The sequence below is a fragment of the Xenopus tropicalis genome, chromosome 2 (genome assembly GCF_000004195.4).
Source record: "Xenopus tropicalis strain Nigerian chromosome 2, UCB_Xtro_10.0, whole genome shotgun sequence".
In the NCBI taxonomy this organism is placed as follows: Eukaryota; Metazoa; Chordata; class Amphibia; order Anura; family Pipidae; genus Xenopus; species Xenopus tropicalis.
In genome coordinates, this window is record NC_030678.2 from 94139764 (window position 1) to 94160386 (window position 20623).

The 20623-nt window shown below is 36.4% G+C and overlaps 1 protein-coding gene across 3 annotated transcripts in view; it reads left to right on the plus strand.

Annotated features, from left to right (window-relative positions):
* Positions 1-20623, plus strand: part of srrm3 (serine/arginine repetitive matrix 3) — a 181444-nt gene that overhangs the window by 146501 nt on the left and 14320 nt on the right. For 2 of the 3 annotated variants that reach the window (XM_012957466.2, XM_012957464.2), the window contains exons 6-12: positions 615-695; positions 1229-1258; positions 2032-2100; positions 10858-10893; positions 14360-14410; positions 16547-16651; positions 18171-18354. In XM_012957466.2, coding sequence (XP_012812920.1) covers positions 615-695; positions 1229-1258; positions 2032-2100; positions 10858-10893; positions 14360-14410; positions 16547-16651; positions 18171-18354 — 556 coding nt within the window. The remainder of the gene's footprint in view (positions 1-614; positions 696-1228; positions 1259-2031; positions 2101-10857; positions 10894-14359; positions 14411-16546; positions 16652-18170; positions 18355-20623) is intronic. The other variant, XM_012957465.2, reaches the window with a different exon arrangement.

Consider the following 20623-nt stretch of genomic DNA (forward strand, 5'->3'; position numbering starts at 1 on the left):
CGCAATGGGCTCGATTCACTAAAGTCCGAAATAAGGAGTGCTATTTATAGCATGCGCTAAAAATCTTATCACTTCTTATTTTTCACTCGATTCACTAAAAGGACACTTGTCATAATTAAGAAGTGATGTTCTTGGCGTTATTTATCTTACGATGACATATTTTAATGAAAAAAACTATGCGATAAGCGTTATTGACCTTTAGTGAATCGGCCCCTATAACGCTTATCGCATACTTTTTTTCATTAAAATAGGTCATCATAAGATAAATAACACCAAGAACATCGCTTCTTAATTATAACAAGTGTCCTTTTAGTGAATTGAGCGAAAAATAAGAAGTGATAAAATTTTTAACGCATGCTATAAATAGCACTCCTTATTTCGGACTTTAGTGAATCGGGCCCAATGTGAGGTAAATAACACATTGCGATAGTGTGTTTTTTTGAGCTTGCGATATGCGTCTTAACGCATGAGAAATTACTTTGATGAATCGGGACTTAATTAGCGCATGCTTTTTAACGCAAAAGAGCATGCAATAAGCGTTATCGACCTTTAGTGAATCAGCCCCTAAATATCTGTTGCCAGTAATATACTAAAATGTATCTTTTCCCTTACAGGACAAAAAGAAGGCTAAGTAGCTCGATGTCACCTCCACCAAAGAAGAGAAAGAAGAAGAAATCCAGCCACAAAAGGAGCCGGTGAGTGGATCTGTGACTCATCTATCTCAGTGTGCCGAGCGCATCCCTGCACTCAATCAGACTAAACTGCTGGGCCAGAAGCTGCCAGGAGGTGCTGGTGATAAATTAATGGCATTTAAAAGCTATTACTTCTGCACTGCAATGCAGTAGTCTGCTTTTTAAAATTGGTTTTTGAGAAGAATGGATAGACACTATCTCTGGACATTAATAAATAGTGACAGGGGGTGTCAGTCATTAAATAGGCTTGCACATCTGTCCCAGCATGAAATGTATAACTATGGCTTATAAGCAAGTGACTTCTGTGCAGCTAAATAACACCTGTTTATGTTGGGGACAGATGTAAATATACAGAGCATATTAGAGAATATAAGTAAGAATTAAGCCATATATTTTTTTTACCAGATATAATATATATTAAAAATATAGTTTTATTGCATGGTTTGCATTTCTTTGTTTTGAGTCCTGTTTGAAAACATATTCTCCCTTAAAATGATTTTTTCTTCCTTTTTAAATCCTTCCATTCTACTTCTCAGATGGAATGGTGGCTACATCACAGTGGGAAGGTACTATTCTTAAACTGTTTACTTTATAAGAGAACCCACCCTCTGTTTTTAATTTATCACCCCCTCTAACCGGCACTGTAACAGTGAAGTTGCATAGTAGAGTTCTTGCCCGCCATCTTTGTCCACATTGACCAATTAGGTTCACTGGAAACTGATCTGGTAATTGCTTCAACTTTTTACTGGTACGTGATTGCTAGCCAGGAGCCAGAATCAAAATCTGACATGGCCAAGGACAGTGGCCACCAACCCTACTATTCGGCTCTGTAGTTACAGTGAAGGTACATGGGGGTTCAGGGACTTTTAAGGGCAGTCACTGATGCATTTCAGGGTGGGCCTAGACTTTCTCCCCGTGAAGCTGCAGTCTGAGCCTTGCACTAGATATTTTGTATGAGATATGAGGTGTAGGCCACAGCCAGACACAGAGCTGAATGAGCAGTAAGGTGCACGCTAGTAGTGAGGTATTGTTTTTATGACTGGCTGAAGAGCAGTAGAGTTTTGCACAGGGAGCTAAGCCATATAGCATTGCTTTGGGCACCATTACTGCTTGGCCCAGATCTAGAGATAAAACATAAAACTGTTCATAACCAAAGGTAAGGAGAGGAAAAAATGAGGTTGAAGTTCCCATAAAATAAACCTTTTGCAATATTGTATTTTCTTGCTTTTGCTTATCATGTTGAGTAAATATGCTGAATTCTCACAGCTGAGGAAGCAGCCCATTATGTAGCACAGAACAGAAATAAGGATTAAGTGTTTGTTTTGTTTTCTTGTTCCAGCTGTGATAGTTCATCACCGGTGCGGAAAGAGAAGAAAAAGAAGAGTAGTAAAAAGCACAAAAGGGACAGGTAATGTGAGCTATTTATTCAATAGTGAGAAGACATAGCCATCTGTACACATAAGATACAGGTCCACAACATTGTACTACTTAGAATAAATCAAGTGTTTATCAGAATCTGGGAGTTGCTGCCTAAAGCAATGGAAGGGGGACTTGATGCCAATAGAATTAAAAAGGAGAACCAGTATTGGCAAATGTACGCCGTCTTTTTACTTTTTCTAAATGGAAAATGAATTTTATTTTCAAACATGCTGGGAGCATTGTTGGTGGTTTAAAATGATTTGGACATTGAAGGTGAACAACCTCTTTAAGCAATGAGGTTGCCGCTCATAATATAAGTGTTGCTTGTTAGGAGGAGGCATTTTTATTCCTCACCAGTGTACTCTGATATTGGTCCAATGCATCCCACGGCTGTTTATTTGGGTTAAAGTTAGGGCTCCGTGAAGGCCGGTCAAATCCTTCACTTCCCATATCTGTAAACCAATTATGTATGGTCCTGGCTTTATCTACAGGATTATTATCCTGCTGACTGGGCCTTCTCTAAACTAGGAAGCACAGAATATTCAAGAATGTATTTGTTTCATATAGTGTCACTCAATGATGGCTGTGGGTTAAGTAACCAGTTCCAATAATAGGAAGGGCTATATAGTGTACAATAACTATAAAGGTGAAAATCAAGCCAAACTAATTTGTATGGTTGACATACACAGGTGTTTTATGTTTTACAGGCAGCATAGTTATTTTATTACTTTAGATGTAAGATGAGTATCCTGCAACATAAGGGTTACTTTTGTGAGCCATTCCTCCTTTGAGAAACTACCTAACTACAACATATCATTGCTAATATGTGTGGATGCTTCAGCAATGCTGGCACCTAAGAATATGAAGGGAAACAAAAGCCACTAAAATGGGCCAGACGTGGACATTCAACAACAGATATATTTCTTTTTACACCCCAAGCCAGATACATGTATTGAATTTCCTGTCATCAACTTAAAGGTGATGCCAAATATGTGAATTTTTTGTATCCATTACAGCCCTCCTGTCATTTATATTTAAGGATAGTATAATGAAATATGAAATTAATTTAATTTAATTTTAATTTAACTAATGTTATGTTTTCTTGGGCTTCTTTGAGTGAAGCGTTACTCTTTCCAAAATATATATCGCCAGATATGCACTTTCCTAAACTGAAGGCAAACAGAAATTAATAATGGAACAAATATTTTATGGGAGTAATATATATATATATCAAGTATACTGAATTACCTTTGTTGGATATATTTCTTTATCAAAAAAAGTGTCAAAGGGTTTTGTGAAATTCTCTGTATTTTTACAGTGTATTGCTGGGCAGTTTGTTAGGATGGTATTTCCATGTGATAATTACTGTGCTTAATTATTTTTACCCATACTTTTAGACAATAGGGATATGTACTTATTGCAGGTGATGAGTCCAGGGCACACTTTTCCCGTTAACAATTGTACTTACTTTGACACACAGAGCAATGCATGCTTATGGACTACTTGGTGCTTTAAATGAGGACAGGAAAAAATAGGATAGAAAGGAAAAAGAAAAAGAATGTGAGAAAAAATGGGAAAATACCATCTAAGAGGCAAGTAAACACAGAGGTAGAGGTAAAAAGCAAATGAAGGTTAGGAGAATACTCAAAATAGAAAAAACTAAAGCATCACAAACATTACAAGCAATTATAGACAAGGAATGAAAGATAGAAAGCAAGAGCCCTTCTTGCTATAGGTCTAAAGTACATTTCACTTTTAGAAACTGATAAAATATTAAGGTTCTTTTAAATTAAAGGACTTGAAGATTTCTTGTTTCAGTTTCTTTCTGTGTAGTGTAAAAAGCTAAAGTTTTTAGCAGTAAATTAGCTTGTCTACATACAGAAAGTGGGTCTCTACCTACTGTCAGAGAGAGGGAGCATGACCAGAAAGATAAAATAGTATCATTATTATTCTGTATCTTTAAGCAACCATGCTCCATCTGTTCACATGAGAAAGGAAACAGGTAAAACAAAAAGGGAGCAGAAAATATTTTTGTGAATGGGCCCCTAGACCATGCCTGTCTAAATGGAGGTTTCCTGGATTCTATATAACATCTTATTTCAATATATCAGTCTCGAGAACATGTAATATATTAGTAAATAGTTCTACCACAAAATGCATTGTATAGCACTATCACAATGTTTTATAGTGGGCACACCGCTATCAATACTCCATGCTACTTGGAGAATCAATGCTGTAAACTGCCTTGAAATGGAAGAAAATGAGCTTCTATTAGAATTGTATTTTCTTAAATAAATATATTTCAGTAAATACATAATATCATAGTAGTACATAAAACATGTAATCTTTAGTTAGGTAAGTGTTATAATGCATTTAAGTAAATATACTTTTCCTCTGTGGTGGCTTTTGCTCTCTTGTTTTATCATATTAATGTTTTTACTTTACTATTTATTTTTTTTTACTACTGTACTATCATTTTTAAAAATATTTGAATCTCCCAGGGTCTTAAAGGCTTTGCTATTTTTTCTTTTTCTTTTTTTTTCAAAGCAAATTTTCATTACTCGCTTTCCCATTTAAACAGCTTGTAAAAGAGATAACCACGCTCAGACTATAATAATTAACAGTCCAAAGCCACTTTATGGGAAAACTGTTACAATGAAAGGCATCATCAATAACATATTTTTGCTATCTCAAGAAACAGCAGAAGTGTAATTGCAGTAAGCAAGTTGGAAGCACTGAATTGGTTTAGCCTCTGCTTGCTGCAGAATCTTTTATTACACTCTGGATCCAGGGCTGCCTCAACTTTCATTTTAGTTTGCCTGCTGATTTCTATCATGGAACAGGACTTTCCTGAAGCAAGATAGCTAGTCCATCACCATCCCCTTTATCTCCCAGGGAGCTACAAGGGTGCAATTAACCTGGCTACCTAAAAAAGCATTGTGTAACATACTAATGAATACAAAAGTTGCAACATTTTAGAACAACGTTAATCATCATAGGTGCAAGAATTTATTTAAGGCTTGGTTAATAAGTCTCGTGGGCCTTTATTAAGCCATGCAGTCAGCTAGATCTCAGAAGCCATGCTTCTAGTTACCCTAAATATCTGCTACATTTTAAATGCTATGTTTAATCAGTGAAGGAAGGGTTGATAAAAATGTTCTGTTCTTCCTTGCTGAAAAATGGGCCACTTCAGGCAGAAACATGCCTAGCTAATAGCTTAGAACCGAATTGGAAATCACTATGGTATGGCTTGCCCTCAGTTTTTCTGGTTGTACCTTGCATCCCTGGCAATGTTTATTGAGACTCAATCTTGAAGCCTTGTTCTGGATTGGCAAGGTACCCTAGAGACTGAACAGCTTCACAGTACTTTGAGCCAATTACTTTCTGCCTAGCTATATTGATTCCAGAACTCAGTGGAGGCTCCAAACCTTAGTCTCAGTAAGTGCTTTTTAGTACAGCTATACAAGCCACATGGGGCTGTACTTTGTAGCTGCCAGATAATTGCAAGGTATTCTTAAACAGAATCTTATAGTGTCTTGGAAATACATTCTTCACTATATTCAGAATGATTCCAAAACCATGGAATTTTTCAGATTCTGAATATTAGCTATAAAATATTTAACGTTTTATTATATATATATATATATTGCCTAGTCCTTAATGTTGTTACACTGGCAGAATCTGCAGCTTCCAAAATAATATTTGAGGCTAGTGCCATCCCTGGTGAAAATATATCTTGTGTATTTAGCTGCAAAAAGTAGCTATAAAAGAACCTATAATTCATATATTGTGCTGCCACCATATTTTCCTGAAATAGCATAATCCATCAATAATTTTCTGGTGTGGTTCAAGCCTTAAAGCTTTTATTGATTGTTTTCAAATTTACTACAGTTCCAGCAAATATTATTTTTTTGGGGAACTTGTGTAATATGTTTAGTCCATTTTTGTAAAATCATGTTTATTGAGAAAACCAGGAAAACAGGCTGCAATCACAAAAGTTGAGCAAAATCTCAGCATAGAAAGCTATAAACATCATATTCCAGTCAGGTGATCTGGAATTATTATACCTTTCAGTTGCCATAGTGCGAAATTAGTAAACAAGACATGGCCAGAACTAGGGGTAGGCAGAAGAGGCACCTGCATAGGGTGCAAAGGTGGGGGCACCAGGCAGGTACCTCTTTTTCACCTACCCCTAAGTTCTGGGCCCTTACCCCCACCACATCATCCCCTCCACTGCCCCCCCCCCCCTCATAACTAGTGCGTGCATCTGCACGCGTGCACATAGGGCTTAGCCCAGCACTAATACAACGTTTAGGGAATGTGTAACCGGGATAGGACAGAAAATAAGGGAGAGGGGAATGGGGTGGAAGGGGGTTAATCTAATGAAGTGTGTGTTGGATAGGTGGAGGAAGGTGGGGGGTACCGTGGAGGGAATGGCAGATAAGCCATCTTAGCCAAGCTAGATTATATTTTGTGAATTGTTTTGGAGTGATGGCAGAGAGTTCCTCAAATCTGGGTATCTCATTTAGTTTGAGCAATCAATCTCAAACTGTAGGAGGGCGAGGTGATTTCCACCATATGGGGTTCAGTAGTTTAGCGGTATTAAGCAAAAGGAGTTCATAACTGTTAATAAAGGAGGACACTGAAGTGGTTCTGTGGAACAGCAGGACAGGCAACATCAAACCCCATGATTTTGCATACTGCCTCCTAGAATGGACTATTAATGGACAATCGCAGAAAATATGAAGCTTTGTGTCCAGATCTCTACTTAGAGAATATATAGTACGCTGTACCACCTTGTAAGTACTTTATAATTCATTTATTGAATAGGATAGGAACTTGTGCTCTTAGACAGTTTCCTTAGTATATTTCCAACCTGATTCTCATCCAGCAAGTTTCAAAGTAGGAGATATCAGAGGTGGGGGTCTGAGGCTTGACAGTTTATATAGCTGGGAAATTGTATGTCTAGGAGGTGAGGGGGTGTCCCAGAGTACTGGATCCACTTAGGCTGTGAAAGTAGTGAGAAGTGTAGGCAAACGGGAAATGGTAAAGCTGTGTAAATGGCCTTTTTTTTGGCCTTATAAATTAAATTACCATTGTGAAGAAAATGATACATCTGGAGGTTACCTTCTATAACTGACTTCAGTTGCCGAAGTAGCTGGGGTTCTGGCCTGCTGGGAAGGGAGCAATGGTAAGTGGAATTTTGTAGGCATTTCAGTCCTGCTAAGTGTGTGATGATCATAGAATCGTATATGTCGGCAGATTTGGTCTATCCTTGGCAGATGTATTAAATATTGTTGGTGGATTGTTGCTATATATGTAACCAGAGTTTCTGCTCTGTGTGGTGGGGCCATTCCATGATTCTTTTGAGGAGGGAATCTTGGAAGCAAGCATAACAATCAACATAGCAACTCCCCCCACGCATTTTTTTCTCTCTTTGTTACATGAAGGTCATCTTCTATAGACTTGATTTTAATCAAACAATTCAAAATGTTAAAACATATTTCCTTTTCCTCTGTAGTAATAAAACAGTTCTTTTTATTGATCCCAACTAATATATAATTAATCCTTACTGGAGCCAAATTGGGTTTATTTACTGTTTAAATAATTTTTTAGTAGACTGGTATGGAGATCCAAATTGTGGTAAGACCCCTTATCTGGAAAACCCCAGGTCCCAGGCATTTTGGATAACAGGTTCCATACCTGTAGTTATGTTTAGTACATTTTAACTGTTTCCAAATTTATTACAGCGCAAGCAAATATACATTTAAGGAAACATATAAAATGCTGTTCCCGAGTGTATGTATACAATGCTTCCATTTTCCAGCAGACAAGGCAGGGAAAAGTATTGGAGCTAAAAAATTTTTTAAAAGTTTATTCTTTTCCAGTGTCAGTTGCTTTTTTGTTTATATTAGATAGTATTTAGTGGGCCAGCAGCAAATCAATTTACTATCTAACCTGATAAAAAATATATCTAACATGTGCTACATAAGCAAAAGCCTTTGAGCAGCTTATAGGTGCTAAACTTATTTAAGAACTTAAATTTAAGAATGCCTGCTCGGGAAAAAATACCTCTATTAACAAGCAAAAAATTGTCAGGAGTCGAGGCAGGTGACAAGTACACAATAATTCAGAAGATGGGCCAAAGGTCAGTAAACAGAAGGTCAGACTATCAGGAACACTAGATAAGGTAACTAGGCGAATAACCAGATGCAGAAGCATACACAGTGACGCCAGTGTTATGTCACTTGAATAAAAACCCAAGCAATTACGCCAAGTGACAAGGACAACCATGGCAGTGGTTTTTCCATGTGTTGAGAAAAGCCTGAATGTGCCTCACAATTACATAGTATAGGTTTACACAGAGAGCTTGCATAGCATTTGACCCATGTTATTTAAAAGAACAGTTCCGTATAAAAATGAAACTGTGTAAAATAGATTGACTGTGCAAAATAAAAAATATTTGTAATATAGAGAGTTATTCTAATTTTCAGCTCTCTAAGCTGTTAGCAGTCAGTGAATTGAGGGAGGGGGAAACATGGGACATAACTGTTCAGTTAGTTTGTGAGCACGCAGGTCAGATTCAATAGCAAACTAACTGTTGTGTCCCTTATGGGCCCCCCTCAAGTCACTGATTGGTCTGACAGCTAACAGCTTAGAGAGCTGTAAAAGAGGAAGTAGTGTTCTGGCCATTATGTAAGACATCTGCTCACTCCAGCCTTTATCGATTACATTTTTGCATAACTAACAATATTGAAAACATTTTTTATTTTGCACAGTTTATCTTTTTAACCCAGATTAATTTTAATACTGAAACGTTCCTTTAAAAAGTGTCTAGTGATGAGTGAATCTAGCCCATTTTGCTTCACAGAAAAGTCCATGAAACTGTGGAAAAATTTGCAAAACTGTGTTAACCAAGTTAATGCAGTTTTCTTGCACAATAGGCATTGAAGTCAGCGGGAGGATTTTTCTAAAATTACCTGGTTAGTGAGCTTTTTTTGCAGCATCTTTTTTCAGGCAATATGCATTGAAGCCATGGGCATTTTTGCACTGCTCTTCCTTTTCACTGCATTTTTCCTGTGGCAAAATGTCTGCAGTTTTTTTTTTTTTAAAAATAGCCGATGTGGGAACAGAAACATGAATTCATGCCTGACAAAACATTTCATTCATCGCTAAAAATGATCACAAAATAACTAGGGATATACCTATTAGTCCTTATTTTTGGGATTTGGCTGAACTAAACCGAAAGCCTAATTTGCATATGCAAATTAGTGCCCAGAATGACAAAAAAGACTGCTAGTGTGAAAAATGTTGCAATTTTCTTAAATGTGTGACCTTAAGTCAAGTCATATTTAGGGTTGGATTTGGGTTGGCCAGACGCTTGGAAATAGCTGAATCTGAATTGTGCTGAGAAATTCTCAGATTCACCCAAATCCCAAATAGAATCCTGGATTTAGTGCTTTCCTTTGCTTTGAATAGCAGGCATGAAACCTACCCCACCATTTCTCATCCATCATCTTATAATAGTATTTGATTTTTTAGTCTAGAAGGTGACTTACTCTGTGTATTTTAGTTTGTACAAGATAAGACTGAGTAAATCTATCATTTCCTGACTCTGGGCTAATTTAATTGAATTGCTTTTCATTGTGTACTTTCCATTTGTGCTCTGCTTGCAATATAGCATCTTCAATGAGCAATGAAAGGGATCATTATAGATAAATCTACTGTGTATACAAAGCAATACCAAATATACTGTACATTATAATGAGATTTCTGAGCTCTGGGATAATCTTTACTTACTAATAAAAATAAGTATTATCTTGCTTATCTGATTAAAGTGTATTTAGTTTTTGCACTAAAAAGGAGTTTTTGTCCAGTATGTCAGTGGGCAGACATTGTATTATTATGTCATTTGCAGTCTGATAACTCAAAAACGAGGACATTAGTATTCTGAAACAGACATACCTTTCATATGTTTACCTTTCATATATATATTTTTTCAACCTTTAAAAGGTGTAAAAGTTAAATGTATAATGACTTGTCCTGCATAGTTCTCCTGTAATGGTATAATACCTGTAAATCATTGGGATGTTGCCTGTGGATACCCACAGGAGATTCTCCAGAGGACCAATGTCAAAAACATCAAATTATGTCACCACATTACAGGACTACAAATGCATATGATAACTAGGTATTATGGTATTATGTTTTGTTTGTAGGAAATTAATTTCTTGGCAAAGCCCAGCAAGCATTATGCAATTTTTGTGTATTTATGTAACTGGAGTTGCAAGTACATAACATTTAAGTGCTATGGGGCAGAGGGCAACCCCTTTAAAAACAGGAAAACTCAAAATTATACCTTCAATGTAAAACAGTGGTGCTGAGCTCTCATAAGAAGCAACAAATAACAGTTAAGGTCCCAATAAATATGTAACTATAAAAACAAACACATATCTTAATAAGTCTCTTCTGAAATATAAATAAAACATTTATTAATTATGTAAGGTATACAGATTAGGGGCTGGCCAGCATAAAAAACACATATAAAAGACTATTGTTATAGTATGTATAGTGGATAACTGATTCTGTATTTTATTGGTCATTTTCCATTGCCCAGGTCGGTGACAAACAATGGTATACAAATACAGCTAATACTGAGTTACTTGCATGTAACTAGTTTATATTTGTATAAATGTCCAGAAAGAACATCATATTTTAAGACATATTAACAGAAAATGTTTTTCAGGTCAAATTCGGGGTCAAGAAAGAAGCGAAGGCACAGGTGAGAAATGTACTGTTTGAACAAAATGATATGTGTGGGCTATGGCACGTGAGACGTTTCAACAGCCTGCTAAAAGTTTTATTGAATTGTCAGTTAGCATCTAAAATCCTAAAAGTATCTCCATTCAAAATACCCTGTTTGCCTTTGTCTTTAAGATTCTTTCCTATATTTTCTTAGCTGTCTCTTAAAAGGAAATGTTTAGTAAAATTGAGAAAAAATATTTTCATAATGAAAAAGAAATGTAGATTGTCAATGATTATAAAGTATATTGTTTCTGACTCCAATTGCTGTGATAATGGCTGAGTTTCCCCAGAGACGCCTCTCCCTGGGTCTGTATGGAGCTGGGCACAACCACTGTGAGCAATCTTTGCCACATTTGCTGTTCTCATCACTGCTTTAGGCCACAAACGTTTGTGGATTGTTTTCTCTTGTTCCTTAAAGCTTGTCTTTCTCACTGTCTGGATTTTATGGTTTATCCCATCTTCATATTCTTCCTTTTCCTTCCCCATGACAGCTTATTATTTATTATTCCTTTCACCTAGGGATAGGATCTGGTCACTAAGCCTTAATAAATCTTCTAATCTCACCTTTCAAAAGTGTGCCTTGCCTACACTTAGCTCTCATTTGATGCTTGTGTTGGCCAGCAAAACAGCTACAAGCAGCAATGTCCTAGGGTAAGGTCCTGATAGGCAGATGCCCAGCAGCACTTTTTAAAGCTGTATCACTGACAGGCTTGGCAGTGGGGGGAGAGGTTTAGGGAAAACCCTGCATTATTGCTTATTACATTTTTAAAGGCCAAATGATATGTTCCATTTGAAGGAGAAGAAAAGTCATTTTGGCATTTTACTGCCAACAGATTTGCCAAATTAGTGCCACCTAGAACGCTATATTTATTCTGCGGAAAGCTTTACCATACCTGAGTAAAGAGCCCTAGAAGCTCCCTATGTTTGTTTAAGATAGCAGCTGTCATTTTAGCTTGGTCTTTGTAGTTTCCTGCTGCAGCTCTAGCCTTGGTAGCTCAGATCACACATTCCTAAGGGAGGGGGGAGTGAATTCTTCTGAGAGGTGGGGGCAGGAGATGGGAGAGAGGGAAGGATTTTTCTGAGAGAGGAAATCAGATACCCCAACAACATGTTTACAAAAAAGGAGACAAGACATCCTGTGTTTCTTTTGATGGAGGACTCGGTGCAGCATTTCTGTGAGTGCTTATGGCTGTATTTACATAGACCTTTCTGATAAATCTAACTTAGTTTTTACCTTTCCTTCTCCTTTAAAATCTGGAACACGTCACTAACCTTTTTTGGCACTATGTTTTTCCTTCTTGGCTTCTTGCAATTTGAAATTTCCATTTCTCCAGTGGACAAAATACAATCTGTGCAGCTTGGTACTGTTGGTCCCAGGGAAGCCACTAATCTGATTTTTAGTAAATGGGCTGAAACACTAATCCAAGCAAAGTGGCCTGTACTGTGTACATCTCTCAGTGCTACTTCTTCCCATGTTCTTTCTATATTTTTCCCCTATTGTTTTCCCATCATACTATTTCTCACTCACTTTTAACCATTTTTAATCCATGATTGGCCTTTAAGGCATTTTAATTTTTTAATTATGTGCAAGTTGAGCCAATTATAACTTGTCCTGTTAAAGTCTGATGACTGAATTTTAAAGTCAATGAGGACCAGGCTTTGATTTATGGCATGTGAAAGTATCAACAACAATTCCCAAAAGGAACTGAAACATTAGTTATGCATCTACACTGCCATCAGTTTTTGAAGTTATATAACATATGTTACATTAATGAGATTCCAACACATACTTTAACTTTAGCAATAAATCCCTATGGAACAGAATGTGTGATTAAATTTAGAATAGGAAGTGTATCTGTCACTTCCTTTATGTCACCTGCCAGCATACAAAATGAATCCGTCACCTGACTTTGTCACGGTATAGTCAAACATGCAGCAGTTGGATGGGTTTAGATAAAACACAGGTTTCTTCTATGCTACAACTAATTTAACCTCCTTTTCTTTCACAGCAACTCTTAAAAATAACATGCTGTGATTTGCTACTAGGGTGAAAGCAACCACTGGACTGAGAAGTCAATACTGCCGAGGTGCAGCAAAAACATGATTGGTGCTTCATGCAGTCTAGGGAACTCATTGATTTGCACAAAATCTCCAGTGCCCTTATGACCACATTTACAGGGTTAGACAGTAAGGAATCCTAGCCAGGAGGTAAACAGGGTACAAGGTCTGATTTTGCACTTGAACATCAGCAATAATATTCCTTATGGTGTTTTAGCATATTCTGTGTTAGAGTACTAATGAGCATATTTGAATTTATAATTATAATATATTGTTATAATATTATAGTATAACATTATATCTTATATTAATATTGTTATAGTATTATAAACCGCTAGTGCTGAGGAGTTCTGTGTAGATAACCATAGTAAGAGCACCATCCATATTCTGTCTCTAGATAGACAATGGTGGAGCAGCAGGGGCAGCATGTTTCATATTATACAGTCTTCCTTGGATTAATTAAGAATATATACCCTGGTAGGGGAAACAGTTAAGGCTTATGACCAGTTTCATAATGTTGTTAATGACTGGAAGGCCAAATAGAAGTACTGCAATATTAATGCCCTCACAACTGTGGGTATTTTTCAGCATGAAAATGTATTTATACTGATAAATGCAGCATCCAGGATGTGTACTTACTAAGAGCAGTGAATAGGTTAAACAGCCTTTGCTTATTACATTTCTCACCTTTGGAATAAGTGAGGAACTAGGTGTGAAATTGACATTTTTAGGATGCTTTTTTCAGTATAAACAAAGGAAATTAGATTCTATCTTATTTATGTGAAAAAATTCTTTAATTAAAATTAGTGTTTGTCAGATAAAGTGCAGTTTAAAACCATTATATCCATGCAAGAAGAAAACATGATGTGTATTCAGACATAATATGACTGCTGTAGGATACGAGATTATAGAAGGCCTGGTGTGGTCCCTATACTGGTGCATATTATTGCGTTGTTCTAAATCAAACTGTTGCAGCATTCCCTTTTTACTACAATTCATTGCTAACTGCTGGTTCTGTTTAACATTAAGCAGTTTTATCAAGGGATAATGCGTGGTAGAAAGGATCCATCTGAGAAACATTTTGGGCTATTTTGTGTTTAATATTGTATCTTACAGTATGTCATGTAAAAATCATTGCAAGACAAATTATTTTAGCACTTAACCATAAGTTTGTTATTAGTAATATTAGTCTTCTGAAACCACTTTTATGAGATTGGCAGTATATTGGCAACCTGCTTTTAAGCTTTGTACAGTAATTCATTCTATGAATTGTAGGTACCTTGATTAATATTGCATTTTAACTAGATTTACAGTGTATTGTAAGTACTGTAAATTAAATATACAACTTGTGCCATTTGTATTTTACCTTTGTGTTTCTATTGTAGATCAAGGAGCCCCAGAAACAAAAAGAAAGATAAAATTAAGGACAGAAAGAGGTACTACTGATTTATTACTTTACATAAGATTTTATAGGTAAATGCCTGAACAGTAGATATAAAATGATTTTAAAGACCAGCACTAATCCTACAATTAAATATTAACCATCCCTCTGAAAGTGCTTGGATAGCAGTGCACTTAGCGTTAATAATACAACCACGAGGGAAAAGGAACATTAATATATATATTCAAGCCCACCGAAGTAATAAAAAAATTTCTATAAATAGTGAGACTATTTATGAAATAACAGTTTCTGCTTTCTCAGTGCACAAGTCCAATCAGATTGCTGTGAGTGGCAGTGGATAAGAAAAACAATATCATGATTGGCCAGTGAAAGGGATCTGTCAGACATATATACAGTTGTTGCTAATAATTGTTTCACAGTCATAAGGTGGTCTTGTTTGACTGATATTTTGATATGTAGGAATTTAAACAATAAGTTAGAGAAAGGCTCCAGAGGCACATCAGGAAACATAAATTGTAAACTGTAATCCATTTCTTTTTTTTTCTACTTTAGAAAGTGCTGAGGAATTTTCTTGGGTATTGTTTTCTCTACCCATAGCAACCTTGCATAATACATATCTCTACTCTTAATCTCTTGTTTACTTCTTTATTGCTACAGTCCTGGAGTCTGTTGTCTAGTTAGTGATAATCAAGCGCATTCTAAGTACACTGGGGAGTAAGTTTACATGGCCACAGCTGCTGGTTCTGGTCTATTATGTAGCTGAGTTAGTACCTGTGAGACAGGATATCGAGTTATAATAGATTTTCCTGGGCCAACTGGAGTTTATTTTCTTTCCTTAGTGAGATGAAAAGAGTCATTTTCTAGTTTGTGTTCAACTTGCTAATGAATATACAGTATGATTTCACTATTACAATTCTTTCCCCCATCTAATTTTAATTTTTCATTTAATTCCTCACTTGGGTGGGCATTTATGCACATATTAGTGGTTCAATTCTCTTGTTTTTTCTCTGAAAATTTTGCTTTCACTTTTAATGATAATGGGTGGGCATTTTCTGTTGTGTTGCAACATTTACATTTCCACAAATAGTGCAGAATTCTTGAAAATGTTGCTAGAGACATTCTAGCCTTCATTATACTCATAGCTCTGTTGTTACTGTTGTCACTGTGTGTTGTAAGCGCAAGCCCAAGCCCAAACCCTTTTGGATCTCCGTTTGTGTAATACTTTTATTTCACCACCCATGAATGAGCTGTGGGCACAGAGGGCACAGGATGTACACTTGTGGTGAAAATTGGTATCAGTATAGCTAGGAACCTGTATCAGTAAGTAGAAAATGTTGATGCCCTTGTATGTAAAGCGAATAGATCTTCATACGATAAGAATCCTGAACAAGATTATTCTACTCCATATCTTTTAATGGATCAGCATTGAAAGAGAAATTAAGGAATTGAGGAATTAAGGTGGCCATTCACATTAAGATCCACAAGTTTGGCGAGGTTGCCAAGTGAACTTCTCCCGATATCCCCACCTACGGGTGAGCGATATCGGCCAAATGTAGGCTAATTCGATCGTTTGGCCATGTGCGCAGACGGTTCGGGGACCATATCAACTATGTGGTCCCCGATCCGTCTAAATCTTTTAATCTGCCTGATCGATATCTGGCCAATTTCAGGCCAGATATTGGTTGGGCATGCCTGTTGTTCCTGCCCCTACATGGGCCGATATCGGCAGCTGCAATCGGCTTGTGTATGGCCACCTTTAGTCGCTGTCCTGTCTCCATGTTTAAGTGGGTTTGTTGCATGTTTCCCAGGGCATTATGCAAAGTTTGGATAGATTTTAATCACACGCTAAATCATAATTTACTTATGGGATTTGGCATGCTTTTAAGTGAAAACATTTTTTGGTGAATTTAGTTCTTAAATAGAAGGAACTCAAGGTAGCAGTATCAGAATATAAAGGTTTTTTTATACGGGTGTTGCCCAGTGTAGTGTGTTTTAGCCATCCATAATATATTATTGCTTCACTTTGCTAAAATATGGAATTATTTAGAGATGTGTCAAACAAATTTATGAAGTACAATATAGTTGGCTGTCTATACAAACCATTTCTGTGGAATAATTACAATAATTATATTTTTCATCTCTCTTTGCTGAAAAAAAATTTTTTGGCCAGGTCTCACAGTGGGTCAACAACACGCCGAACCCACAGACACAGCAGCTGCAGTTCCCATAGTGCATCCCCTTCATCTGACTATAGTACCTCCAAGTCACCATCCAGGTAGGTCACAACAGTTAAGTGGTATTCCCACTGTTTGATTTTGCTTTGTTATACAGGTATCGGACCCCTTATCCGGAAACCCATTATCCAGAAAGCTCCGAATTACGGAATGCCCGTCTCCCATAGACCCAATTTAATCAAATAATTCAGAATTTTAAAATTGATTTCCTTTTTCTATGTAGAAATAAAACAGAACCTTGTAATTGATTCCAACTAAGATATAATTAATCCTTATTGGATGCAAAACAATCCTATTGGGTTTAATTAATGTTTTATTGATTTTTTAGTAGACTTAAGGTATGGAGATCCAAATTACGGAAAGACCCCTTATCCGGAATACCCTTGGTCCCGAGCATTCTGGATAATGGGTCCTATGTATAGTAAATTGAGTTGAATAAGATACACATTCATCAAGTACAACCATTTGTTTAAATATTTACTTCCTAGCCTTACTTACTGACTCTGAAAAAGCAATTGGACCTGTCCCTGGCTTAATATTGTACTGTGTGTACAAATACTAGTTGTTTTTATTTTAATCCCTTAAACTTTAGCCATATTCAGGCTTCCCTGAGCTGAAGAGTATATGTCTTGAATGACCCTACAAGTACTGAGGAATTTCCTGAACATTTTGATCCAAATAGGCAGAGTCCAAGAAGGAAAAGAACTGAGCTGAAGCATGGACACTGGGGTGCAGAATGGAACTAGGATGGAGTGGGCAAAGTGCAAGACTGATAAAGAGCAGATGGAGTTAGCAAAGTAAAGCTGGAAGAGGGGTGAGGTAGAAGTCTGACAGGTACAGCATAGAGATCAATAGGGACAGCATGATGAATGAAGTAAAGCACCAAAACAAAATTGACAAACCATAGCCTTTGCTGGCAGGTTCAGAACAACAAGTAGGCACTAGAAGGCCACAGTACTCCGGCCCACAGTCAAGCAACAAGTGAGAGGAAGGGGAAGGCTTTCTATAGCCCAGTGATCCCCATCAAGTGGCATAAAGACCAAGTGTACTGTCAAGCCTCCTGTAGTCTGCCAGTCATCATTGGGCTATTAGATAACTAATCACAGCCCCTATTGGTCATTCTCTAGGATTTTTTTTTCATGCTTGCATTGCTCCCCACAAATTTAAATGTTGCTCACAGGTAATCAAAAATCAAGAGATTAATTATACGAATACAAACAGTATCTTACAGTACTGGACAAGTGTCCTATACCTACTAGAGATTGTTACACTGGGTCAACGTTTATCATTGGACAGCTTAAGGCCCTGGGGGGATAATCATTGTTGGATAAACAGAGCATGTCAGAACAATTTTTCCTTTTTGTAAACAATTTTTTAGGCCTAAAGCTTCACAGAACTGTATTGTTGATTTTCTAATATGTTTTGATATATATATTGTATAAATTACCTTTAATCCATTTTTCTAGAAAAAAAATATACAGGAATATGATTTAAAAATGTTCATGACAAGATGAATACTTTTCTTTCCCATAAAAATGCCATGCCTGTTTTTACTGACAGACAAAGTCCCAAGCACAGGCAAGATGACCGCAAACCTTCCAGCCAGAGATCCAGTCGTAGCGTGTCCTCCTCATGCACTGGCCACAGTCGATCTGCTACACCACACCATAATGGGCATAAGAGTGGCAATCACAATGGTCACCACAGTGAAGCAATCGGAAACCTTCTAGAGAAGCATTTGGATGTATGTAAACTTTTATAGTTTTTTTTAATGTGATAAATATCCCAATTCATTTGATTCTTACTATAGGCTTCCTGTCACCTTATACTTACATACACATGGTATCATGGTTTACATGATATATCATGTAAAACTTGATCTGGTTTGTCTTGATAGCAAATGTTAGATACTGCAGAGGCAGGGGTCCATGGGCATTCCATGTGGCTATTCCCTAAGACACTTTCTTATGCCAGTCTGTATTTTAGAATAAAAGTAGTTCCAGGGCGTATGCTTTAAATCAGTAAAATCAAGAGGATTCCTTTCACTCCACCAAATAGAAATAACATTTTAGCCAGTATGTTGAGACAATGTTTTGGCCTGTTTTTCTAGCCAGATGCAAACTGGTTATATATAAGTCTGTTAAGTAATTTCTGCAACTGTACTTAAAATTATACGTCGCTAAAATTCTATGCAGTATAGCAGCTCTCTGTCCACATAACATAGAACATAGATACAGATTCATTTTCTGTGAGAAAAAGTTATCTCACTGTTTATCTTGTGAAGTTCAGTTTGAGGAGAAAAAATTGAGTTTTCTCATGATCAACCGTGAGATAAATTTTTCTTAATTGAATTGCATCTCAAATTGAATCACGTCCATGAGTTTTCTTGTGCTAAACATGGATCTTTGTGTGAAACTTGACAATGGGTGCTTCTTAAGGCTGGTGTGCTATTATCTCCTTTAATTCCATTTTGCTTTCCTTTTAATGTATAGGATGATGATATTCATTAAGACGTGCACAGAACAATGATTCTTTGCATATTCTTTTTAATACATAGGTCTACAAGCTTCCATTTTGCTTGCCTTAGCATTGAATATTATGCCTAAGCAGCAATTGTTATTATTTATGACTGGGGGGTCATAAATTCAAATGGTTGTGAACTAATATGACATCCTGTGTAATATGTTTATATATAAGTATAGGTGATGGAATTTCATGTAAATATGATAACTCCTCCTATATACCTGTACTTTGTTCTTTGCTAAATATACATTAGATACTTTTCTTCTATAACCTTCTCCCCACATAGATTTGAGCACATGAAATGAAAGCCAATTCTGTTCTTTATACAAACGGTCTTCCATTACCTATTAACCAGAGCTGGCTGTGAGGTCACCTGGCATTGGATGGTGTCTTACAACATAGCATTGTTTGGGCCTGAATGTTTTATTTTACTTTACAACTTTCACCATCAAATGTTCCTTTGTCATATATATTTTCCTTCTGTCTTGACACCTTGCTTTAAATGACTTTTAACCAAGAAAAAAAAGATATGTACATGCTAAAACTATAAACATCATAAAACCAAGTCCTTTTATGGGACCAAGATAATTTAAATAATTCATTGCAATAGACCATTCTGGAGCAAAAACATAGGGAGCAGATGCAGCAGTAAATTTGATTTGTATATTTTACTTAGCACTATCTTCCTAATAATGATTATCCTTACATTATATTACATGCACCAGCAGACCTAACAGGTTTTTCACAACTCTTAACTATAAATTGAAAATATATAAATGCAAGAAGACATTTAAGGTAATGCTGTTCACAGTATATTGACTGGAAATCACATTTGGATCAATATGTGGTTCACTTGCATTTTGTGTAACCACCAATTACTAAGCTACCAAGGCTGTCTAACACCATGCATTAGCAAGGAAGATATTACATTTGCCATCTAGTAAAGATTCATTTAGGTGAGTCTGTCAAAAATAACAAAGTCATTAATAATTGACTGTATAAATGCTGCTCCACCAAGGTCCTTAAGAAATGAATCTGGAGAGCCCTTTGCTATATAATGAACTATATTTGAAAAGGGCATATTATAAAGTTAAATTGTAATTTACGTTTCCTAATTAGCAGAGGAAACCCATTGTATATTGTACCATTTTCTTTGATGCTCAAAATAGCACTGAATGTTCTGTATGGCATTCTTAGTTTAACAGTATGTGCTTCAGAGTCATAATGATTTAACAGATAATCTGCCCTCTACAAGGACCTAAATAGAACAACACATCTAGCACACTCTTTTTGCAAAAGAGAATAACATGATTGGAGAAAATCTCTCACTTTTATATTAGCTTATTTGCCCTGAAAACAAACTCAGAATTGTATGTATTTAGTTCAATGCGCTGATTTAATATATCATAAATTAGTTGACAAACGGTTACAGTAAACTAATTTGCTTATATTTTCAATTTTGAATCTGCATTGCGCTCACCTGAATCGAA